Source organism: Cupressus sempervirens, chromosome 6, assembly GCF_028749045.1.
Source record: "Cupressus sempervirens isolate cs-2001-9-10 chromosome 6, ASM2874904v1, whole genome shotgun sequence".
NCBI classification, from domain to species: domain Eukaryota; kingdom Viridiplantae; phylum Streptophyta; class Pinopsida; order Cupressales; family Cupressaceae; genus Cupressus; species Cupressus sempervirens.
This window is the reverse complement of record NC_143123.1, coordinates 306795508-306822392: the sequence shown is the minus strand read 5'-3', so window position 1 is coordinate 306822392 and position 26885 is coordinate 306795508. Positions and strand designations below refer to the sequence as shown.

General features: G+C 36.4%; 1 protein-coding gene across 3 annotated transcripts in view; it reads right to left on the bottom strand.

Annotated features, from left to right (window-relative positions):
- Positions 1-2442: 2442 nt before the first annotated feature.
- Positions 2443-26885, bottom strand: part of TRZ1 (tRNAse Z1) — a 104423-nt gene continuing 79980 nt past the window's right edge. For all 3 annotated transcript variants that reach the window (XM_089787977.1, XM_089787976.1, XM_089787978.1), the window contains 3 exons: positions 11420-11488; positions 3076-3150; positions 2443-2980 (listed from right to left, as the gene is read on the bottom strand). In XM_089787977.1, coding sequence (XP_089644103.1) covers positions 2906-2980; positions 3076-3150; positions 11420-11488 — 219 coding nt within the window. In that variant the 3' untranslated portion in view covers positions 2443-2905. The remainder of the gene's footprint in view (positions 2981-3075; positions 3151-11419; positions 11489-26885) is intronic.

Here is a 26885-nt window from a genome sequence, read left to right as displayed (position 1 = left end):
TGATCATTGATCTACGAAAGATCGACGATCGTGGAAAAATCTGCGTTATTACTGTGCCTACCGCATTAATATGTTCAGGCCCACTGAATACTCAACATCCACCTCAGCACGGCCTGGCACTCCTTTTCAGCCCTGGCAGCCCACACGGAAGAACAGACCCACATGTCCACATGATAAAATATCACTTCCCTGCATTGTCAAAAACTCTAACAAAATACAAAATGTGGGAAAGCAATGGCCAATCAAAATGCCAACAAACACCAATATGTCAGCATGGTCAAAAGGTGGCCCACAAACAAAAAGCTAGACCTCATCCTGGATGTGTGGCAAAAGGTCGCTTCCCTACATTTGTTAAACACTACGCTATTCCAAAATGTGGGAAAGTGACCGTATTCATTTATTTATCTCGTATTTCCACAGCATTTAAATATTCAAATATTGGGAGTGACCGTTGGGTGGGCCTTAGACATTTAAATTCAACTTTTTGGCAGGATGCAATTTTTCCTAAAAGCTACTTGCATTGAAATGGATTCATTTTCATGGTAGAACCATACTTGGTTGAGAATTTCATGGTAGAACCATACCTAGTTGAGAATTCCTCTCAACTTACACTTCTACAATATTGTTGAGCTAAACCTGGGATCAATCTAATTAATGGGAAAGGGTTATACTTTACAAGGTTCCAATGTTATGATTGTCATGCAAAATGTGGAAGAGCACGGTAGCCACATGAAGTGTTATAAGGTTGCCAGGTGTTCATGATGCTCAACTGTGTGGATTGTTTTTTAAAAATTAGATAATTATCAAACAAATGAATTAGTATAAAGCCACCATCTATCAAATGATTCTCGCTATGTATAATGTTGAATAGATGTCCAAATGTTCCTAAATCAATTTTCCTATTTTTCTAATTAGAAAAACAAAAAGACCAGCAAGAAATCAGCAATGGCCAATCAAAAATAAAAATCACATAACAAAATCTCCCTATAATAATTGTTTTTATATAACATAGAATAAAAGACAATGCACAATCTCTTAAAAATGAATTAATAAATAATAACAATATGAAAACTTTAATCTCCACCTCTTTATAAGCATGATTAACAAAACTTTTTTTATTATTAAAACAAATCGATTCCCCTATGACTTACAAAATTGCAAGTAAATGATTCTATTGCTTTTACTTCAGTAGCAAGACTAAGTCAAACATGAGAATCACATTATTATTCTCAAGTTTTATCCTAAAGAGCAATACTTTTAAGCATTATAAAAACATAATTACTCACATCCATTTAACATGCAATAATAATATTTCAAAGTTAATTTTCATGGGGCACGACTCTTGTACCTAGCCTATGGATCAAAATAATATAAAATTAGAAAGTATCGTTCTTCAACGAACTTGGATCTGAAATCTAATTTGTCTTTAGCCAAAGCATCATAGTCCTAACCCAATAGTAATCAGAGGATTTTGCAAACAAGGTATACAGTCCTACGCCTCTCCTGATTAGGGTGGTAGCACCATTATCGTTTGTTTGAGTACAACATACTCAAGATTATGTGCTTGCATATATTAATATGTACATAAATTCATTTTTATATCAAGAGATAGTAAGTGTCAGGACACCATATGGACGAAGATGGATTTGTGGATTTGCAAACATCCGAGACTTTTTATAGTAGCATTTATCATGATTAATTTAAATCCTGATTATGATGAAATATTGATCTAATCAAACATGTATAACCGTGTGGTAAGTGACATGTTCAATTGAAAAGAAGCCACATTGCAAAACCTTTTTTTAATAGGCAAGAGATAAAATTTAATTGTATTTATTTATGGTTTTCTAATGACCCCACAGAAAGGTGATCATTGCATCCCTTATTTGCAAAATCTTATAATAACTTCCACATCAACCGGGATGGGCAATGTCCCTAGAACCCTTTCCAATATGACGTCTACTCGATATATTTTGCATTACCATTAGTTGACTCTTTGTTTTCATTAGTTGCTTTTTGTGACGCACTTTGATAATAGAAATGCCTGTGCTCAACAATCTTAAAGACTGCAGTACACAGAAAGAAAACTAGCATGCAATTATGTAAGCATTTCAGATGTATTAGAAATACAATATCGATACACAAAAACAAATGTAAGTTACCATTCTCATTACCAAAACATAAAGTCGTACATTCCAAGCACTATGTCAGTAACAGATTTTATGCACATGTATTCTTTTACAGGTTTAAAATATTGGTAATGAAAATCTCACACTTTCTTGAGCAGTTTTGGTATATCGAATATATGAAATTTGCACTGTACGTAATAATTTTTTAAGCACTTTTCTGGATTACACTGTAATTTTAAAAAACGATATTTGAATTTAGGTTTTGATATATGTTGAACATTTTACATAATCAGGTATCGTATGTAATATGTCATTGAGGAAAAGTTGTACATCTTCAAATTTATTGCATAAAACATTGTGTAACATAATATATACTCCTGAACAAATCAGATGTTAAAACCATGCAACGGATGCCCCTTTTTCATGTAATCAAGTACATTAGAGATAAGGAACATGTATATTGAGAAAATCACTACTCAGAAGTATGGGTTGCCTAAGGCACCAAAGGCAGCCTTCAATGTGAGTAATTTCTTACAGCCTTGTGGATAGATTTGAAGAAGATAAAACCATATTTTAGGCTGGAAAGATTCTATATTGGCAGTTTACCTATGTATTTAACATTTATCATTAACTTCCCCTTGAGATCAGATCAGCTAATTGCAATTCAATTTCATTTATGAATATATCTAATAATTAACTCAGATGATGGAACTCTAGTGTTATAGTTTTTTATTACAAAGATGAATAAAAATATTATGGCTTCTCAAATTCTCAAATCAGAATCCTTCAGTAAGTGCAAAAACTCTTCCCACTAAAGATGAAGGTAAGTTTGCCATTGCTGCCTCAATTTCCTACAATATATTCAATGTTAGTGATAATAAAGAATTGGGCTATCAAAGAAAAGTAAAGAGTGATCCAATGTGATTGTATAAAGTTAAAAACGTACGTCAGTTGTGTAGCGTGCTGAGAAATGGATGAATAGGATTGCCTGATTTTGAAATAGATCTGCATGATTTGCTACCTACAATACCAAACATCAGAAATCAGCTGGTAAGAATAAACCTATGAACTGAGCTTGAAGCAATGAATATTATCACACTACTGCCTAGGTTGAAGTACAAAAACTTCAAGCACCCTTTGAAATGCTTTAAATTTGTATCTAAATTTGTAATGACCCTTACTATAAAGGCCACTGAAACCCTCAAACTGAACTTAGGAATTTTGTCAAACAGTTGGCATGTAACCGAATAAGGCTGCAATATTACTAATTGTTGTACAACGAAACCTCAATATATGATGCCAATAATGTATGAACAACAATTCCAGATTATAACACTACCAATCTAAGAGATAGATGACAAAATGAAACTCAAATATGAAGTTCAATGCAATTATGATTTTATGACAGCAAATAGAACTGATTACAATGAGAGACTGTCACAACTATGCACTTCTAATACATCAAGCTCTTGACAATGCCATGTTATGACATGAACAATAACCCAGTTCAGATTTGGAATGCAAATGTCGAAACTTTTACAACAGTTATTAATGACTGGAAATAACTATTTATGCAATGACAGTGCTGACTGTTCTAATCCTTAACATGCAATATTTTGGCAATCAATATTTTGTGCACCTAGAATAGCTCCAATTTTGCCGGATATGAATGTTGGATTAATGCCACACGAAGACCTCACAATCTGCCCCAAACCGACTCACAAAATTGCTGCTGCTGCCCAACTGACAGGGTCGTACAGGTACGGCCTGGTACGGTTGCTAGATAAAAATATTGCAATGTTTTTTGTCACTCCAAAAGCAATAAATCTGGGCGCCTGGGGTTGCTGAATAACCCCCTAAAATATGAAATTCATCCGTCAAGCCAATTAGGAGTTATGAGCAAAAACGTGGGTCCAAACCCTGGACTGGCAGTCTGAAAATAATGCACAACTGTGTCTTCAAACCCTGTTAATCAATCCACAAATGCTAGGGCACAACTGAAACCCTTATTCCAACCAAAGTAAACCCTTATAATGGAATCTCAATGAAGTCCAAATGAGATGGCTGCATTACCAACTCCTCAAATGCAACAATTCAGGTGATATTTCACACCCTCAAAGTCGCCAATCCAAGGGAATGATTCGTTCCCAAAGATCAAATAATAATTTGCAGGCCCAAGAGACTACAAATTTGCTCCACAATGGAAGAAGTAGAAGAAATCTCAAATCCAAGCATGTCCAAATGAGAGGCTCAACCCTCTATTTATTCACTTTTCTAAGAAGTTGCTAGAACTTCTAGAAACATCCTTTATAAAATCTCATTATAATGCACTTTTTATAATAAAGTAATTTTATAAAATAAAAAGTGCAACTCAACTTAAAATTATAACATGTAGGCCCCAATAACACATAATAATAAAATATAACCACTTAACACTTCTTCAAGAGCAAGATATGACCATCTGATCCGCAGAATTGACTCTCTCTCCACACCATTTGCCTATGAGAGTTTGGAATAGGCAAATCCATGATCAATGCCATGTCAAACTAAAGAGGGGACATTACAGTCCACCCCTCCTGAAATTGCTTGGCCTCAAGCAATCTCAACTCCGAGTGCTGCAAAATAGCTTCCCCCTCCCAAGTTGCATCCTCAACAGGTAGATCTTTCCACTTAACCAAGTATTCTCTGATCACTCTTCTACGAAGCTGCTTTTCTCTGCTCTCCAGGATGGATTCTGGCACTAAAATCAATTTTCCCTCATCGTCTAAAGGAGGTAATACTGCGGAAGGCACCACATTCTGATCCAACGCCTTCTTGAGGCGGGACACATGAAACACATCGTGCACCCTGCTGTCTGCCGGAAGCTCCAACTCATAAGCCACCTCACCAACTCGCCTGATAACCCTGAATGGTCCGTAATAGCGTGGCTTGAGTTTCTCTGCACCACTCTTCTTAAGAGTAGATTGCCTGTATGGCTGCAACATGAGGTAAACCATATCATCCACCTCAAAACTACGCTCAGTCCTCTTCTGGTCTGCATACTGCTTCTGCTGATTCTGAGCTCTCGCAATATTATCTTTGAGAGTAGCAACTATATCCTTACTCTCCTGTAATAATTCTCCTGCACTGGGTACCCGGCTGTCGCCCAACAACAAATCCAAGAAACTAGGTGCTTCATAACCGTAAAGTGCCATGAAGGGTGTCATCTGTATAGTGATGTGATATGTAGTATTGTAACAATACTCACAGAGATATATCCATCTGACCCAAGCTCGCTGCTGAGCTGCCACATAATTCCTTAAATACCCTTCCACCCATTTGTTCACAATCTCCGTCTGACCATCGGTTTGTGGGTGATAGCTAGTGCTGGGTGTAAGCTCCGTGCCACATAATCGGAATACCTCCTGCCAAAAATGACTCATGAAACGGCTATCCCTGTCACTCACAATGTTCCGAGGCAATCCGTGCAATCTGAAAACCTCCCGAAAGAAAACCTCTGCCACCTGAGCTGCTGAGTGGGTAGTGGTGATAGGAAAGAAATGAGCATATTTTGTTAATCTATCTACCACCACATAAATACAATCTCGTCCTTGTACCTTGGGCAAACCTGTGATAAAGTCCATGGAGATGCACTCCCACTTCTTGTCAGGGATCGGAAGTGGCTGTAGAAACCCTGCCGGATAGGTGTGTTCTTGTTTGTTTTGCTGGCAAACAAGACACTCTCGAACGTACTGCAAAACATCAGCTTTCAGCCCCTTCCAAGTGAACCGCTCTCGAACTGACCTGTAAGTCTTGAAGTACCCGGGATGGCCTGCTGTCGATGAGTCGTGAAATGCTCTCAAAATCAGTTGCTTAACCTTCGATCCTGGGACTAGGTAAATCCTGTTCTTGTAAATGATTAAATCATCTACAAGTGTGTATCTGGTATCAATCACTGTTCCCTCCACTATATCGAAGGCCCATGTATCCCTAGCATACTCTGCTATAATCAAGTGTCGCCAATCCTCTGATATCTGAACCATAAGAGTGAGGTGTGGCCTTCGAGATAGAGCATCTGCAACAACATTCTGAGTTCCCTTGACATATGAGATGTCAAAATCATATGCCTACAACTTACTTACCCACTTTTGCTGGCGATCATTCAGGTCCCGCTGTCCCAAGAAATGCCTCAAACTGTTATGATCAGTTTTAATACAAAACTTGCTACCCACAAGATATTGTCTGAATTTGGCCAAAGCATGCATGATGGCCAACATCTCCTTATCATATATACTGAATGAACACTCGGGGCCTCTGAGCTTCTTGCTCTCATAAGCTATGGGGTGCTTATTCTGCATAAGTACAGCACCTACTCCCCCTCCAGATGCATCACATTGAAGCTCAAATGGCTTTGTGAAATCAGGTAATGCTAGAACTGGGCATGTAGTCATTATCTCCTTAAATCTCATAAAACAGTCCTGTGCCTTCTGAGTCCACACAAATTCCCCTTTTTTCAGTAGATCTGTCATGGGAGCTGCATGTCGTGAGTAGCCACTGACAAACCTGCGATAGAAACCACATAACCCAAGGAACCCCCTCAACTGTGTAAGGTTCTCTGGTGGAGGCCAATCAACAATAGCGCGAATCTTTTCAGGATCCATCCGCACTCCATCTGCACTAATAATGTATCCCAAATATAACAGCTCGGTCATCCCTAAGTCACATTTGGACTCTTTTGCATACAAGGACTCCTTCTGTAAAATGCTCAACACTGTCTCCAAATGCTCTAGATGCTCCTGCCATGATCGACTATAGATCAAAATGTCATCAAAAAACACCAGCACGAATTTCCTCAACTGATGGTGGAAAACTCTGTTCATAGTGGACTGGAAAGTGGAAGGTGCATTGGTCAGACCGAAAGGCATGACTACAAACTCAAAGTGCCCACAATGACATCTGAAAGCAGTTTTCTCAATATCCTGTTCACGGACTCTGATCTGGTGATATCCTGTTCTCAAATCAATTTTCGTGAAATAACAAGCCCCATGCAATTCATCTATCAACTCATCAATGCGAGGAATGGGATACCTGTTCTTAATGGTTCTCTTATTTAATTCCCTGTAATCAACACACATCCGAAGAGTTCCATCCTTTTTTACCAAAACAACAAAAGATGCAAAAGGTGACTTACTTGGTCGGATGTGCCCCATAGCTAGCAACTCCTCGATGGTCCTTTGGATCTCATCCTTGAGTCGCTTTGGGTGTCGATATGGTGTGATCATGATAGGCTTAGCACCTTCCTCCAGCTCAATAACATGCTCAATGCCTCTGTCCGGTGGCCTGCCTGGTGGAATCTCACTGAATACCCTTTCGTACTTAATCCTCAATTTCTAAATATCAGGATGATATTCCGTCTTATGTTGCTCCTCCTGTGTAGGTGTCAAAGTACAAATTGCTGCCCACTCTATATCATTATGCCTAGTTAATCTCTCCAGCCGCCTAAATGAGATAGTCCTGATGTCTCCATTACGGATAGCCTTAAGCACATGAGTCCTACCATTCACTTCGAATTGTATCTCCATATCCTCTAGTCTCAGGGTAACCACCTTCAATGAATGTAGCCACTGCATTCCAAGTACTATATCCATGTCACCCATGTTGACCACATGATAGTCCGCCTTAAACTCATAGTTGTTCAGGCGCAAAGGTAGGTCTCGTACCATCCTGTCACAACGAAGAGTGTATCCATCAGCTACCTTGACTCTTAGTCCCACGAACTCCTCAGTAATGAGTCCACGCTTCTCCACGAATCGTGCATCAATGAAATTATGTGTGGCACCTGTGTCCAATAATGTAATAACCTTCTACCCAGCCAAAACTCCCCGAAGTCTGAAAGATCCCTCTCTCTGGATACTAGACAGTCGTGCTTCCTGTAAATGTAGCTCTGTTCCCTGCTGTTGCCCTGCACTGTCTATCTCCTGCTCTCCCTATGCTTCATCAAGATCCTCATCATGATGTTCTGAACTATCTGAATCTGAGCCTTCGTAATAAGCCCACATTGCTCGGTTGGCCTTCCCTTTTGGCCTCATAGGACAGTCATGGCCATACTCATACGGGCCTTTGCAATAGAAGCATAGCTTCTTCCTAGGCAAGTCATTAAGTGTCTCCTTGTCCAACCTCTTACTTTCCTCCTTAGGTAGCTGTGCCTCTCTATGAAAGGGTTTCCTGTCCCTATCTTTTCCTGAAGGGAAACTCTTTGCCTGGAATTTATTTTTAGAAGCCGAAGAGGAATCCATGTCACGAGCTTTCTTAATGGCTTCCTGCAAAGTGGGAGGGTTGAGAGCTTTAATCCACCCTCTCAACGGATCAACTAGCCCATCCATAAATAAAACCAATAGCCTCCGTTCAGATACATCTGTTACTAACACTGCAAGTTTCTGAAACTCTGAAATGTATGTTTCCAATGATCCCCATTGTTTAAGCTGAGCTAACTCCTTGAAATGGAGTTCTGGATCCTTCTTATCAAAACGTTCAATCAGTCTCTCCGTAAACTCCACATATGAGGTAATGTGTGCATGACCCATAGTGATCATACCATGATGCCACCACTCGTGTGCTAACCCATCCAGGTGAATTGTTGCATACTTAATAGCTTCTTCCTCAGACATAGGGTTCAATTGAAAGTATGTGTCAAGTTTTTGAACCCAAGCTCTTGCTGTAGACTTCCCCGAGCCATCATAATATGGTAACTGAAGTTTCCCTACTTTCTTTCGTAGCTCATAGCTCTGAGTCCTGTCATGTCCACGGGGCATATGCTTCATCCGCACATCCATATACTCTCTAAAGGTGATTGCAACTGTAAAATCTGGACCTCCTGCTTCCCAATCTCTCCTCAGCTGATCCTGTATGTCAGTGATCTGGGGTTCTGGTACTGGCTGCTCTGGAGCTCTAGGAAGGAACGTGGGAATCATAGGTCTCGAACTCACTGTCCTAGCTTGCTGGGGTGCATGACCGAAATTGTTCCCAATTTGTTCGCCTCCATTATGTATCCCATCCTGATTATTCCCATTCTGATTGTTACCATTCTGATTATTTCCTCCACCTATGTTAGCGTTCAACCCCATTTGACGAGCCATCATCTGCATCATAAGCTCCATTCTCTGATTCTGTTCCTGTGCTCTTTGTTCGGCTAATCGCTGTCCCTGTGCCAAGGTGTTTAATAACTGTAAAAATCTTTCCTCTTGCTGATCTGGACCGGCATTCCCGCCTCTATCCATATTGTAGTCGTAATCTTGATCAAAGAATACCTCCCCTGTGTCTGTACGACTGGATTCTATGTCCACCTGTACAGATGAGCTAGACTGTTCACTCTGCAGGTCTGAAATCCTATCTTGTCTTGCTTTGGTATTGCGGAAATTATAAAGCCTCTGTCGCATGCTCATAAATGTTCTGATTTTAGTGTTTTGACATTTCGTCAAACACTTTCCCTTCTATCCAGTTGTTCCAAATTCCCTATAAGACCTCCACAGGATGGCAGGACTTATAGCTCTGATACCACTGTAATGACCCTTACTATAAAGGCCACTAAAACCCTCAAACTGAACTTAGGAATTTTGTCAAACAATTGGCATGTAACCGAATAAGGCTGCAATATTATTAATTGTTGTACAACGAAACCTCAATATATGATGCCAATAATGTATGAACAACAATTCCAGATTATAACACTACCAATCTAAGAGATAGATGACAAAATGAAACTCAAATATGAAGTTCAATGCAATTCTGATTTTATGACAGCAAATAGAACTGATTACAATGAGAGACTGTCACAACTATGCACTTCTAATACATCAAGCTCTTGACAATGCCATGTTATGACATGAACAATAACCCAGTTCAGATTTGGAATGCAAATGACGAAACTTTTACAACAGTTATTAATGACTGGAAATAACTATTTATCCAATGACAGTGCTGACTGTTCTAATCCTTAACATGCAATATTTTGGCAATCAATATTTTGTGCACCTAGAATAGCTCCAATTTTGCCGGATATGAATGCTGGATTAATGCCACACGAAGACCTCACAATCTGCCCCAAACCGACTCACAAAATTGCTGTTGCTGCCCAACTGACAGGGCCGTACAAGTACGGCCTGGTACGGCTGCTAGATAAAAATATTGCAACGTTTTTTGTCACTCCAAAAGCAATAAATCTGGGCGCCTAGGGTTGCTGAATAACCCCCTTAAATATGAAATTCATCCATCAAGCCAATTAGGAGTTATGAGCAAAAACGTGGGTCCAAACCCTGGACTGGCAGTCTGAAAATAATGCACAACTGTGTCTTCAAACCCTGTTAATCAATCCACAAATGCTAGGGCACAACTGAAACCCTTATTCCAACCAAAGTAAACCCTTATAACGGAATCTCAATGAAGTCCAAATGAGATGGCTGCATTACCAACTCCTCAAATGCAACAATTCAGGTGATATTTCACACCCTCAAAGTCGCCAATCCAAGGGAATGATTCGTTCCCAAAGATCAAATAATAATTTGCAGGCCCAAGAGACTACAAATTTGCTCCACAATGGAAGAAGTAGAAGAAATCTCAAATCCAAGCATGTCCAAATGAGAGGCCCAGCCCTCTATTTATTCACTTTTCTAAGAAGTTGCTAGAACTTCTAGAAACATCCTTCATAAAATCTCATTATAATGCACTTTTTATAATAAAGTAATTTTATAAAATAAAAAGTGCAACTCAACTTAAAATTATAACATGTAGGCCCCAATAACACATAATAATAAAATATAACCACTTAACACTTCTTCAAGAGCAAGATATGACCATCTGATCCGCAGAATTGACTCTCTCTCCACACCATTTGCCTACGAGAGTCTGGAATAGGCAAATCCATTATCAATGCCATGTCGAACTAAAGAGGGGACATTACAAAATTTCCATGCTGACATCCTTCATTCTCTTCTAAAGAAAAAATCCCTAGAGGAAAGAATGGGCCCAAAATATACATGGTAAAACTACAAATAAAGACATAGGGTTACACATGTTTTCTCTGTACATTATCTCTACCGAGAAAGAACTCTTAAGCATTCCAACACCCAATGAAGGACCACCATAGTCAAATATATTAATAGTTCAAACTTAGTTTTACTTTCCACAATATTAAATCTTATCCCTAGTCTAAGGAAAAGGATAAAAAATGACAGGCACCTCTAGGGAGCAGCAAAAAGATGTTACTGCTAATTCTCAAAACTAAACATATGCAATTGCACAAAATAAATCCTTACCTCGGACAAATGGATATGACCATATTCTCGTGCATGCTCAACGCTCATTGCATCATCTACAAATGTAGCCTGCAACAATACAACATAACAGGAAATAATAGTTGAAAACTATGCCATTATGTGTACTACGCCAAATTGCCATTCTAAACTGAAATTTGCACTCCACAAAACATTATATCAAATGAAATTTGAATTTGAAGTTAAAATTAAAAGCGATAGAAATGAATGGCATTGGATGTAAACAATTAATGCAAATTACTCATGTTACAAAATAACTTGTTTTGCATGTCGATAAGGCAGAGCTCTAGATTATTGCTTAAATAATCAAGCATCATCTCTATTTAATTGTTCATGTGCTATTTGATTTCTCAAGCATTGACTTTAATCATTTCCCTGACAATAGGTCCAGCAGGGAGACACAAAATATCAAAGCAAAATCAATCCATGCAGTGGATCCCGGATGTACATTGCAATTTCAATTTTTTTCTAGGAAGCCTATTAATGGAGTTCTTCTCTGGCTCTGATATTCACTGCTTCTATACAAATGTTATACATTGTTTAGCTTCTATATTGCAATGTGCTCAGCAATTATTACAAGGCAATGTGCTAGTTTTGTTGCAACAGATGCCAAAGGCTCTTTTCAAAAGTTTCAATGTTAGTTCATCCATTCCTTACCTGCTATTAAGGGCATTATTATTAATCTTAATATTATTATTTTATTATTGTTACCAATTTTTTTAAACCTACCCCATTTCAAAACTTCTTCTCAAAAACTGGCCAAATTATTATCAGAACAAGTACATGAGACATCGTAATAGAAGGCCACTGAACACTACCTATTGTATGCTGAATGTCAATGACCAAGCATTTATGGTATTCATTGCAGTTAGTCTAAAAGTTTTTGCCCCGGAATACTCAACATATTCCAGAATGGGTTTTTCTGCCTTCCATGAAGTATGACAAAATTAGGATACAAAGATGATAAAGAGACAACTAACGAAGTTTTATTTTAGATCAAACAAGCCTCTCCGATACACAGGGTTGGAGAATGCCACTCCATATACATTGTTGCAGTACAGAACAACAATGTAGTTGCCATTAATAAGGCTTTGAATGAAATTTATGACAGACTTCAAGGATGTATTAAAATTCATGATATCTTTGACCAAATCAGTATTTTTAGAGGAATGTTAAGCATGAATTATAATTTATCGGCCTACATCTACCTGACTCAAATAGGAGCTGTTTAAATTTCGACCATATTCAATTCTAATGCATTCATTACCCAGGGCATCTCTAAGCTGATGATTTCACATCAGAGATGGAAGGAAAAAGGCCTGAAATTTGAACATAAAGAACTATCTCTGCCAGTTGATAAAGTTTCCATATAGAAAGAGGGGTGCATTTTGGGAGTCACATATTGTTTATACGATGATATATCAGGTACAGTTTCTAAGACAAGTATATGCTGGTGTAGATTGCAGCATATTTGTGCCTTTTGAAGTGCACGAAAATAAATAGTTAGAGCTAGACAATTTTCTTGTTTTTGAGGTAAGACGTTTGCAGAGTTTTATCTCAATTGGATCAGAGGTTGTCAATTTCCAATGATTAGCATATATCGCTATGCATTTAAATCAGAACAAATAATCTGTGGCATCAATCTTCTTCTACATCACTGGACTATGATACAGGAACAGTATTAGATGTGGAGGTTTAATGTTCCCTACTAGGAGGTTGTCAATTTCCAGTGATTAGCATATATCACTATGCATTTGAATCAGATTAAATAATTATATAAATAAGAATTCATAAGGTATTTGACAGTTAACAAACTAAAGCCCAGTTCCTTCTCTCCTAATCATCAAACCTGAGGAAAATGTGGATTTACTTATCATAGAGCACTTGACACCAAGACTTCAGGATCTTGTCTGTGATGCCAACTTTTTTGAGATAGGATTTAATATTAAATAATATTAATGAATTATAATGACATAAATAACATAAACATGAATATTCGATGATAAGGATAACCATATAATCACATATAAAAACCATATAACAACATAAACATGATTCGCAGATAAGAGATAATTGAGTATGGGCAATACCAATCAACATCGATCATACGGAAAGAAATAATAAGATATGCTACCAACAATCAGTCATCCATTATCATTTGAATAGATCACAAGCATTTTCTTGATCAGATTTAAGGAGGCCGATATACTATGATTAATATACATCGATCGGTCTTTGAAGATATCATGAAAGATATATGTTGATTACAAAAAGAACTATTAAGGCATTGAGCAATATCAACAAAGCACATCAATAATCATCGATGGCTACTAAGAGTATCAATACAAACAGTACACTTTAAGTTCCTAAGATACTAGCTGATATACTATGTTTAATATACATTGATTGGTATTTGAAGATATCATGAAGCAATATGTTGATTACAAAAAGAACTATTGAGGTATTGCGCAATATCGATAAAGCACTTTGATAATCATCAATGGCTACTAAGAGTATCGACACAAACAGTGTGCAAAAGTTCCTAAGTTACTGGTTTGGATTCGGGGACAGATTCGAATACGAGAACCTGGTCACTGGATTCGTGATTTTGTTTTTCCATTATTATTCGTATTGGTTCATGTGTGTATATAGTTGTATATGCATTATATCTATGAAAAAATAAGAGAAACATACATAATTGTAAAACTAAATCATTTCATGGTTTGAACCTATGATGCTTGATCATTGATCAATGCCAAAATGTCAAGACTCAAAACATTAGAAATTTAAATACTTGACCATTGTTCTATGCTCACTGTTCTAAAGAAAATGAGCACATTGAATTACTGAATTTCCAAAAACAAATTTCTTCATATTTCCCAACGCAGGCCTCTTCGCATGACACATGTCTCTACATATAATAATATCTTAAATATTATCATAAGTATGTTCTTGAGCTGAAGATGACTATAATAGTCATATTTCATTTCATAAAATCAGAGATAAAGATCTTTATTGCAGCTACAATTTTTGACATAGTTCAAGATGACTATAATGGTCATATTTAATTTCATAAAAACAGAGATAAAGATCTTTATCACAGCTACAATCTTCAAGACTCCCTCTTAGCAAAAGAGAGATCTTTAGTATGGTAGGCACATATAGTTGCAACCAAATATGTCGATCACATTAAACATGTTATCTTAGCATAACATAATTTACCATAGTTATTTCATAAGTACATAAAATTAATCACGCACATGACTTCTACCATGCCTACTCATACAGGGTGGAAAATGGGCTTTCACCTGAGATGTCTCCCAAAGAATAATGCATTTCCACCATGCCTACTTATAGAGGGTGGTCGATCGGTGGAACGAGAGCTTTCACCTCATACTTCTCCTAGAGAAGAATGCATTATTAGCATGTGTAAGAATGGTTGAGACTCTCTCTCAATAGAGACTCATTTTCAACAAAGACAACTTTTATCACCACAATAAGATAGTTGATCCCAATTGCTATACGCTTGCAAAGAATTAAACATCTCCCTCTGTCACGTAACCTCCCTCTGAAATTGAAAAATCTCCACTAGTATCTGATATTGCTCTATTATGAAAATATGCAACATCAATTCAATCCAAGACTACAACCAACATTTTTATGTTCAATAATCTCTCATCATGTTATTGCTTCTTGATGTGTCTATAGATGAGGTGAGGTTAGCAATAGCTCAACAAATCAAATATGGAGATTTACACTATTCCCAATAAAAAAGTCAAGAAAGTCAAGAATTTTACTCATGAAATACTTATTTATTTGTAGTCTAATCTTAGTATGCATAAAAAAAGGTAAATACACACAGAGAAAATAAAACTTATCTCATCAAATATCGATGCCTCAATATTGATAGAAAAAAGATCTAAGATGTTGAAGAGCTCGTTTCTATTGTCTACAATCTCTCTCTCTCTCTCTCTCTCTCTCTCTCTCTCTCTCTCTCTCTCTCTCTCTTTCTCTCAGGAAACTCCCAAAAGCTAGACACAAGCTCAAAGAGTGATCCTTGTCACCTACATCACAATAAACTGTTAACAAACAACCACTCAACTAGAAATTGATCACCCAACAATTACAGTCTCAGTATATCATTTTAAAAATTCACATAGTGATAATGCGATGAATCAGATAAATGTTCACAACTAGTAGAAAGATTGTCGCCCAATAAATTGCAAGTCTAAACTACAGCAAACCGAAGTGCCTCAATTGTATCAACTATACATATGTACACACACTAACTCAGACTTCCTAGTGAATGTGTGGGTCACTCTGTTTGAATACAACTACTAAGATGGAGATGTGTCCACCACACTCCTAACGGTTACTCCACAATTGCTCACCTTGATATCCCACACTGCAAGGGCAACCAACTTGAATACAAGCCGAAGTCTCAAGACCACGATACATGTGTCGTCAAACAAAAATCAACAATTTGCAAAATATGATTAATGCTTCACCAAATATTGTCTCTTTCTTACTTTGCACAACTATTATCTGTAACCCGCCAATCATCTCTCCTAAAGAAGAAGTCTCTTAGCAGTTATAAAAGAAAAGGAAAAATACATTGTGGCCATAATAAAATGAAGCGACAACTCAGAACAAATGTTGAGAATTAATGTGAAGCAAATCGTTGTCTCCATTACGAATATTGGCAAAATGAGTAACCACTGAGACATCTCAAAAAATGAACCACCAAGGAAATGAGCACAATTTTGAATGCAACATAGACAACACCAAATAGGCGCCAAGAAAGAAACACATGGCACAACAAACTGCTAGAAAACAAAAGGTGTTTGACGCTACATATTATATGCACAACAGGGATGAAAAATAATTCTAGTTGACACATCAACTTCTTGCCCGCTTTCCTTTGAAACAAATCTTTGATAAGCTCGTCATTAGAGTCGACACCAACAACTCCCAACCCAAGTGCTAAACCCAAATGTGGTGGCAACAGCAAAGACATCGATGGCAAGCTCAGATTCAAATTTAGATCCATATTCTTGTCATCGACCATTACAAATAACGCAGATGCCTAAAAGAAAGATCTAATGTCATATTTTAAGCACTGACATGTCCAAAAGCTTAAGCTTAATATGAACAAATAAATCTAGAAACAAATCTCGAGTCTCTCACTCTCATTGTCCTTCTTCCTCAATAATTCGTATTCACAATGACAATCGCAATGGCTTGGTTAGTTATGGTTGCCCCTGCTAACTATTATCTGTAACCCGCCAATCATCTCCCCTAAAGAACAAGTCTCTTAACAGTTATAAAAGGAAAGGAAAAATATATTGTGGCCATAATAAAATGAAGCGACAACTCAAAACGAGTGTCGAGAATTGATGTGAAGAAAATCGTTGTCATTACAAATATCGGCAACATGAGTAACCATTGAGACATCTCAAAAAATGAACCACCAAGGAAATGAGCACAATTTTGAAGGCAACATATACAACACCAAATAGGCGCCAAGAAAGAAACACATGGCACAACAAACTACTAGAAAACAATAGGTGTTTGACGCTACATATTATATGCACAACAAGGATGAAAAATAATTCTAGTTGAGGACACATCAACTTCTTGCCCGCTTCCCTTTGAAACAAATCTTTGATAAGCTCGTCATTGGAGTCGACACCAACTCCTCCCAACCCTAGTGCTAAACCCAAATGTGGTGGCAATAGCAGAGACATCGATGGCAAGCTCGAATTCAAATTCAGATCCATATTCTTGTTATCGACCATTACAAATAACACAAAAGCCTAAAAGAAAGCTCTAATGTCATATTTTAAGCACTGGCATGTCCAAAAGCTTAAGCTTAATATGAACAAATAAATCTAGAAACAGATCTCAAGTCTCTCACTCTCATTGTCCTTCCTCAATAATTAGTATTCACAATGGCACTCACAATGGCTTGGTTAGTTATGGTTGCCCCTACTAACCATTCATAAACATGAGAGTGCACGATGAAACATCTCGCTAATCAAAGGATGAAGAATCTATTGCTGGAATTAATACAGAAGATACTGGCATGATCTATTGTAATTTCCAGAAGATAGAGTTATAACACAAAACTTAATGGAGCAACTAAATGATGAAGGATGAACATTGATGATAGTATGAAAATAATTTTATCACTGCAAAGATATTTACAAGGTAGGATCTGACATAGCTACCCTCAAAAATCAACACTCCTATATTGTTGTTATCAAATCTTGCTTTGATACTGTTGGTTCCCAAACCCACAAATTGGAATCCTATGAGTCTTGCCAACTTGATGTTGGGATATTCAACCGGTTATGGCCAACTTGACGAAACTAAACAGTGTAGTTCGAGTTCCCTGCACTTCTGGCTCTGCAAGACCAAGGAAGGTGCATCTGATCCTAGACAACCATTTAGATCCAAGATGAGCAGATTGATTTCAAATGGAAGTTTCCTAAATGGCAAGAATTGTAGAAAATTTTAAACTTGCATAAAAATGCGAAAAATTGCTTAAATTATGAATTGAAAATAAAAATGAATGATTATATGAATATGATAGTGTTTTAAGTAAAAATAATAATTATGGATTAATGCAACAAATTAATATATCAATTCTTCAAAGGAAAGATATGAAATAATTGCCAGTGTATGAATTATGAATCGTGAATAATATAAAGACGAGTGCCTAATTAAATGGGCAAATAGAGTCAATATTATAAGTTGAAATGTACAACTTTATAAAGTTCAATGTACTTAAATTATAAACAGATTAATAATCTAGATGCAACGGATCAATTATATGAACGCAATTTTAAACTAGTCTAGAATGCATTTTAACTCCTATGATATGGACACAAACTAGACATAAATACAAAAACAATTAGATATTTCACAATATTTATGTTTATTGAGTTTTAAATGCAATAATGATCCAATCCACTTGTCCGAATATTAAAATATTCATAGAAATTAATTAAAATATTTTTATTAGACAAAACTTAATAATATTTTAAACTCTAATGCAAATAAATAAAATAAATGCGCTTACAGATTATGCCGGAAACAAAAATTGACATGAAGACACTCCTTAGAAATAATCCATCCACTGCAAATTTATCTCACAATCGCATAAAATTTTATCCAATAATTCAAATCCATGAGCTTTGTTCAATCATTCAATTTCTTTTGTAATGGAAAATAACATATCCAGCATGGACATATAGTATCCAAAATTTTAGGAATTGTATGAATAGCCTCCTTGTTCTGATTTGCATCTCCCATATTTATAAAGGATGGAGAAGTGCAATCACAAGTCATGTCGCTTCATTATACCAACTAATCCCAGTTGGTTGTGGACAAATATTAATTTAATTATTTATAACATAGAAAACTTAATCACTACTCCTTATGAAATGGTCACCGGTTTCACTATTCATTTGATATGACATGAAGATACTTATGTGAAATTCAGGGTAAGCATTCTATATTTCCACCTGTGCATACTCTCTTCGGACACAAATGCTTGTCTTTACCTGTGTTAGCAGCACCATTCAGACTGATTTGTTTGTCTTCTATAATTGCCACATTCAGGATGAATATCAGACCTCTAACGAGTACTTTCCTCCTACATATATTTTATAGACCACAACTGTTATCGGGATGGTTTAATATTTTACAACTGTGTTAAAAACTCTTTGGGAAGGATCTCTCAATGGATGAATATGGCTGATTTCAACTTCAGATTTCATCTAATAACTGGTTTCCTCAGTCGTTCCACAGTGCACAAGCTCCTCCCTCTTTCACGCACACTCTTAAACTTGGATGTAACAGTCCAACTTAAAATAAATAACACCTTTCCTCTCTGCGTTTCAAATGTCCACCAGGCTTATCTGACAATCTTTATTTGTATTTTGTATGAACCACTTTTTTGTCAACATATAACCCCATGGACCTGCATCAAAAGCAAGGCATTAGTTAGATATGAATTCCTGAGAGAAATGATTGATCACTAAATTGTATAACTCCTCTGCTCATAGCTTTATTCCTTCCAGTGCAGACTATGATGGTAATCGATTCATGGGCTGATCTTTCCCCTGCCTGTAACTGCATATGCTTGATTGCTATTGTTAGATGAAGACTCCTGTTTGTGGACATGAGATATGCATTATTTGCATGCCACATGAAGACACTTTCTTCAGCAAACTCCCAAATAACATTAAATTATTTTCTACTACTTTGCTATGGCTGTGTTTTCTTCTATTGCAATTGGTACTACCGTTATTCAGGTCTGTACGCATCAAATATGTTGATATCCATGTGGGTAGTGATGGAGCCCAAAATTCTAGTCTTCAATTTCGATCTTGAAGAATGAGCAAATATCAATCCAGAGAAATAAGGGATTTGGAGATTTATGTTCATATGCAGGGCTCACTGGACAGAGATAGTTTAATGACAAAATGTTACTGATTTCATATATCCTTGCAGTGAATGTCTACTTAACTTACCTGGGCTCAATCATGGAGCAATATACATGTCCATCAATGATGAATTGAAGCACTACTGCAGCATGATCTTTCATGTGTCATAAAAGTTATTCATCTGCGGTTTTGGGAACCAACAGGTAGGAAGGAATGCACCAGTATGATAATAATCAATTCCCAAACCTTCTCCAATGTTTGGACGCTCTATCTCAAAATCTTGACTTCGTATTTCAATATAGATTGCAGCACCACCAAATCTGTCCATCAATGGCATGGATGATGTAAAGCGCATAGTTTTGATCTGGTGTAAAAACTAGCAAGGAGCTTGTCCGAAAGTGCATTAGCAGCAGTACTGGAGAGTAAGAAATAACCTAGCACCAAGAAGATGAGAAGGCCTTCCAAAAGCAATATATTCTGCCCCGAATTCACCATTATAGCAGCAGATATTGCTATCAATGAGCATTTTCAGACCTGCTATAGAAACCCTCAAATATGCTTCATTATCACCGACTTGGATACCTGCTGTGTGCCATAGATAGTCACTTCAATTTTTCTGTTGCAGTTGTTTCCTCTAGCAAGACAGACTTAGAGAATGCTTCACTACTTCAAACACCTATTGGCTTCTGCAAAGTAATTTTGTTATTTTATGCATATTGGTTTGGTGAATGAAATCCAATCAATAAACTTCTCATGTTGGCATCCTTGTCTTCATGTACTTGACTGTCATATGTACATGAAATCTGTATATATATTACCACTTGTACAATCATTTCAATCTCACAGTCCCCAAGTCTTTTCATCATCCTTAACAAGAATATAGTATATTCATTGAATGTGAGAATGTGGAGGTATATAGAAATATCATCAAATACTTGGTATTGATTTGTAGCAATTTTGCACAAAATGGAGACTAAAAAATTTGACTCCAGATACGATGTTAAGTTTTGCCCAAAAATAAAGATAAACAACAATAAGGAATAACAAAAACAGCTACAAAAAACACAAGAGATTATCCTGGTAAAACCCTTCCACTTGAAGGGAGAAACCCAACCACACCACAAAGATATCACTTTTGTTAATAATATAAAATATTCGAGTACAATGCTTTCCACTGAATACAATATATATAAAGAATTGAGAGACTCTTCATCTCACAACTGAAAGTCTCTTCAATTTCCAAAAACAAGTCTTCATATTTCCAAACGCATGCCTCTTCGCATGACATGTCTCTAAATATAATATAAACTTGAATATTATCATATGTGTCTTCTTCAGCTGAAGATGACTATAATAGTCATATTTAATTTCATAAAATCAGAGATAAAGATCTCTGTAGCAGCTACAATCTTTAACACAGCTGAAGATGACTCTAACGATGATATTTAATTTTATAAAATCAGAGATAAAGATTTATATCGCAGCTAAAATCTTCAACACTAAGAACACATTTAAAATATGTAAACAACACAAAAAATATTTTATTCAATTATGTAAAACATGACATAAAATGATAAATGAAACTAAATAAATTAAATTTTATTATTTACCTTCAATAATTCTATTATGGAGAAACTTTTGAAAATTGCTTGTGACATATGATGGTTTATCACAAACATCTGAATCTCCTCACCCTCGTATATTTTTTTCACCCATTCTACTTGGGTGGTAAATAGTTGCATCACCAAATTGAGGGAGTGGACAATGCACAATGTTTAAAAGATGAGATCATATCTAGTCTCTACCAAAGCACATGCAACCCTGCAAACTTTTGCACCATCCGATATTGCTTAGGCAAAATTGTCATGACCCACAAACTCTATGGAATCAATTAGAAGCATGGCAATGAACTATGCATCTTTAACTTCCCCTTCTCAATCAACTGCCCCCAAAAACATTGCCCCCTTGGGAGATACAACAATTATACTGATTAATAGACAATTTTTGCAATCTTTCTATTCATCAAAAATAATAGACACGCATATTTGAATCCAAGAATCTCTTATTGGTTTTAGTTGGGCCTCAACATACTTTCTCTCATTATGCAATAAGGTGGTGTGTACACTTTAATATTCAGGGCCTTAGTAACTAGAAGATGCACCATTTATCGTTTGCACCATCTCCCTCCGCTAAGGTGATCTCACTAAGTTGAATGGAAGACCATTCGCATAGAGGGAACATCCGGTTTTTTCATCAGCAATATCTCTTAAACTTATTATGAAATGCCTTTTCTAATGGGCCTCTCTTGTGGATGGAGATTTGTGGTTCTTCAATCTCCCTAGAAGATGTAGGCAAGAAGGGATGTCTAGAGGTTGGTAGAGTGGGTGGTGTTGTTTTTTGGTTCCCATTATAAGTACCTTGTTTCCCTTTTGCTACAAATTTGTTAGCATCTTCTTGTTCTTTTAAGAATGTTGCTATTTACCTAACTGTCAACCCCTTCTTATCTAGCCCTGGGCCCTCACACTTATTAATCCCTTTACTCTTAGCGCCCAAATACTTAAGTTTGACTCGAGAGTAGAAGCTTCTATATTGTGTGTTGTAGAAATTACATTTCCAAATAAACCCCCCACCTCTAGGACATTAAGAAATTCTTGTAGGGTGTCTCCAAAAAGGAGATCCTTTATTAGTTTCAAATTTTTGAAAACCCTCCCCGCCCACTCAACTTTGACTACTCATTGTTGCAATCTATAACAAAAATAAAATAAAAACATACTTCAAAACTTCTACATAAACTTTTTTTTTTTTAAATTGATACAATCTATTACAAAACTAAAGAAGGTGACTGAAATGTGTACCTTAAACAATCAAATCTGCTTTTTGGAAGGTATTTGCCACTCTACAATCAATCTAAATTGAATACAATCACCTCACTTCAAACACGCAAGATGGAGAGAGAGCAACATGAGGGAGCAAAAATGAAATTAAATGTGTTTTGAGGCTCTATATTAGGGTCGATTTAGGGTTTGGAGCAAAATTAATAATAAACAAACCAATAATAAGTGAGTTTGTTGCATCCCCTATTTTTCTCAATTTTAAATTCTATATAGCCGTTGAGACTTCATCCAAACTTGAGTTGATTGGTGAAAATTGGTTGTTCATTATGGTTTCATGTGAAATTGAAGTATTGGTTATTCGTTATGATTTCATGAGAATAAGAAATATTGGTAAATCGTTATGTCATGCGAATAGGAAATGGTTAGTTAACATGGGTATTTGATTTCATTAAAATGATTTGGGAAATATGTTATTACCATGATAAACTTCTTTTGCAAAACACAACGAAAGAGGGGAAAGCATTGCCTAAAAAGGGAAGGGCATGAGGGCAACATCTAGCATTGAGCTCACCGGTATGGGTCCTAAACCACCTTGGTCAAGGAAAACCGGATGAGGAAAGCAAAGGTATACCAAGTAATCACCATGAGCTAACCAAGGTCAACATATATAATTAAACAATAAAAAAAATTCTAAACATAAAATCAAACTAAGAACAAATTGTTACCTTTATCATTTGGATGATCTCGAAACTTCCTCGTGTCAGGCATGTCTTAATATAATGATACCATGGTTACCTATATGTACTTTCTCTTGCATATACATAAACAGGTATATATTCAAATAAGATGTAGAAGAATGTATATGCCTACTTAAAATATGGTGTATACACAAGATACATATGCTTAGAGTACTGCGTATACATAGGTGTATGTGTACAAGCCTATACAAGTATAGGTAGATACATGATGGTCAACACATGAGATTTGAACCATTATTATTCCCGACCTTAGCAAGTGTTTTAATATTATTAACTCATATTATCAGCCTTCTATTTTCTTTGCCAAGCGGCCTATTTGTTATATTAGCCATATATATTGTCACTCTTTGGATGACTCTTGAGCGTAACTCATGACGTTGCCACCTTTCTTTATCTTGCTCGTAACCAAGCATGCTCGTGAGACAAGCAGACAATCTCTTTTATGTGATTCATTATATATCAGTGGGGGCATTCACATATGCTAGTTTTGGCAATTTCTTTTACCATCTATAGACTCCATTCATAGTCTCGTGCTCCATATTAACAATAGCATTTTCATATTACTCTGTTGTGATTTGCACATGTAGTGTTGTGCTCCATAATTGCAACAGCATTTTTCATGTTACATAAGCTCTCTAGTGCAAACTACATAATCAGTTTCTTGCTCCACATTGCAAATTAGCATTTCATATTTCAGTGGCTCTCTTCTAAGATTGCACCTACTATGTCGTGGGTTCGTACCTATATTCTCTAACATAATCATCTTGTTCCTCAACTATGATTCATTTGTACCAATGTTTGCCAAAATCTGTAAGCAAGGAGCCATACCATGCATTCCATTTTTCATTAGCACTTGAGGGTGATAATACCTCTATCAAGCATGCATTCTTTCTACATTTTTCTTTGCCATTTTCATTATATCAAAAGGCTTCTAGATTGAATTTTGGAAGAAACATTGATATTATAGATAGAGCCAAACAGACTAGCTCCGAATTGAATGCCTTGCTTACATAAGTCTATTTGCAATAAACATGCATAACGATCGAAGTTATCAATTGCATACTGTTACATTGTTCTTTCAAAACTTAAATTAAAATTCGAAGGAAATCAAACATCATGCAATGCTTATATAGGGGCATCTTCAATATGCCTCTGAGAGAAGAGAAGGCACTCTCAATGAGTTAAGGAAACTGATAAGAAATAACATGATATCATTATGCAAATATCTGTCAAAGCCTAGGTTGGGCAGAAAGTAATTGACTATGATAAACAATGATTGTTCAAGGATATAGACAGCCACAATGAGTTTCATCAAGGATGTTTAACAAGGTCGAGATGAAGACTGGGGACTAATATCAAATGATTAGTGGATACCTGCAAGATTAGAGAAGAAATCAAAAACAAAATAAAACAATTGATGAATTTAAACAAATAATTATAGACTGAGTCATCTCATGGTGATCAAGTGGTACTATTCTTGTTGTCAAGTCAAGGGTAGGTTAGTGGCACGCTGCTTGTGATCACTAGAGGTCAAAGTTGCTAGTAGTTGGATATAAGGGCTGATGAGATGGACTCCATATCCTAGCTGGCTACCTAGCCAACACTCTCACACCAAGATGCTCAGTTGCAGGACAAGGGTGTCCCATGTGTAATCCCAGGTAGGGAGGGCCTTTCTTAGTTGAGATTGTATGGGGATACTTAAGGGTCCACAGTTGAGAGGTTAAGCCCCTGACAATGCTTCTCCTCTCCACCATATGCCAAGATTTGCGCAAGACAAAGATATGATCTACACTCAAGTTATCTTCTTTTAACAAGTATTTTACTTTTATGTACTTGCAAATTCAGTTGAAGATATGTTTCTAGATGGTTAATATGGTTAAAGTAGTTACTCTCTTTTCAATTGACTAGGATTCAAATAATTTGTTATAACTGTCGATCTCTTTCATATGAAGTAGTTGTTATAATTGTCTTTCATATGATTATAAAAAGTAATGTATCTTTTATTTATATTTAAATTGTTGTGGAAAATAGCTTGTTACAGTAATGGTTAGCTATGATGGTAGTTATATATATTGCATTGTTGATTGAATGCTTCTTTAATATGCTATAGTTGTTAAACTCTTTTATATGAACGTCTAAATAGCTAGTAAAACTACCTTCTCGTGCTCATGAATATGAAAAAGTAATTGTCTTCAATGATATGATAGTTGTTAGTTAAGGTTGGAAAATTGGGATGTAACAGAGTTTGATCCCAGTTTTCCTTAGTTTGGCATATGGGTCCTTGGGGGTCCTTGTCGATCCCCATAGGATTCCCTGGGGTCCACACGGGAACCCTCGGGTCCATGCTAGATCCGGGCAGGGTCTGTGTTTGGAGTCCGGATCCGTATCACAAACCATGGTTGGATCCATCATGGGTTTGTGAATCTAGATCCAATTTCTACCTAGACCTGGTTCGAGGGTCCAAGGTGCAAAGTCGGTAACGTAGGCATTAACAAATTGATGAAGTAATGATCAGTTGAAGAAATTATTTATTATCAATTGAGTATAATGCGATGACCAAAGACTAAGGGAGCACTTTAACTTAACACATACAACTAAGCAAAAGGGAAACTAATTATTAACTATGTTAGAGATTAACTAAGGTAACACTTGACTTGCAATTAATAAAAGGGGAAAAAAATATTAATCATGTAAATAGCAATTCTGATATCATTATTATCAGTTCCATTAACAATGGCCATATTGCAGATTGAGAATAGAGATTGTGGTCCTTGATGGCAAAGACTAGTCAATATAAGAGATTAGGTAACAAATGATTAAGTTACAAGACTGACTTGATTATGTTTATTCTTAAAAGAGCGCCCACTTACCAAAAGAAGTGACTCTTCACGTGTGAAGAGACCTGACCTGATGAATAATGATATATGTGATTGAATGAATAAAGATATATATGATTGAAGAGGGATGGACTCAGGGGACGGGGAAAAGTATATTTGGTTCTCACTGTGGGAATGTAAAGTAAGGGGATAATAAGTAAAAGCAGATTCCAGCTCAGACCCACAATCTGTGTATGCTGTAACTCATCTATAAAGCAATACTGATTTACAGAATATTATATCTAATTGATAAGAAAAGTTAAATGGCCAATATATGGTCTAGTATATATAGAATTAATATCTGTGAATAATAATGAAATAAGAATTGTGTGTATATGTGTGTGTGTATATATATACATATATCAAGTACATTTATTATACATGAAAGACTATTATAAAAGCCTAGCCTTAGATCTTTTGCTAATGCCTTCGGAAGGATAGGTTGGTTTGTGGAGGGAGAGGCAGACTAATTCCAGCCCAAGTTAGGCGACTTCCAAGTGGCAGTATCGACAGGTGCTCATGAAACC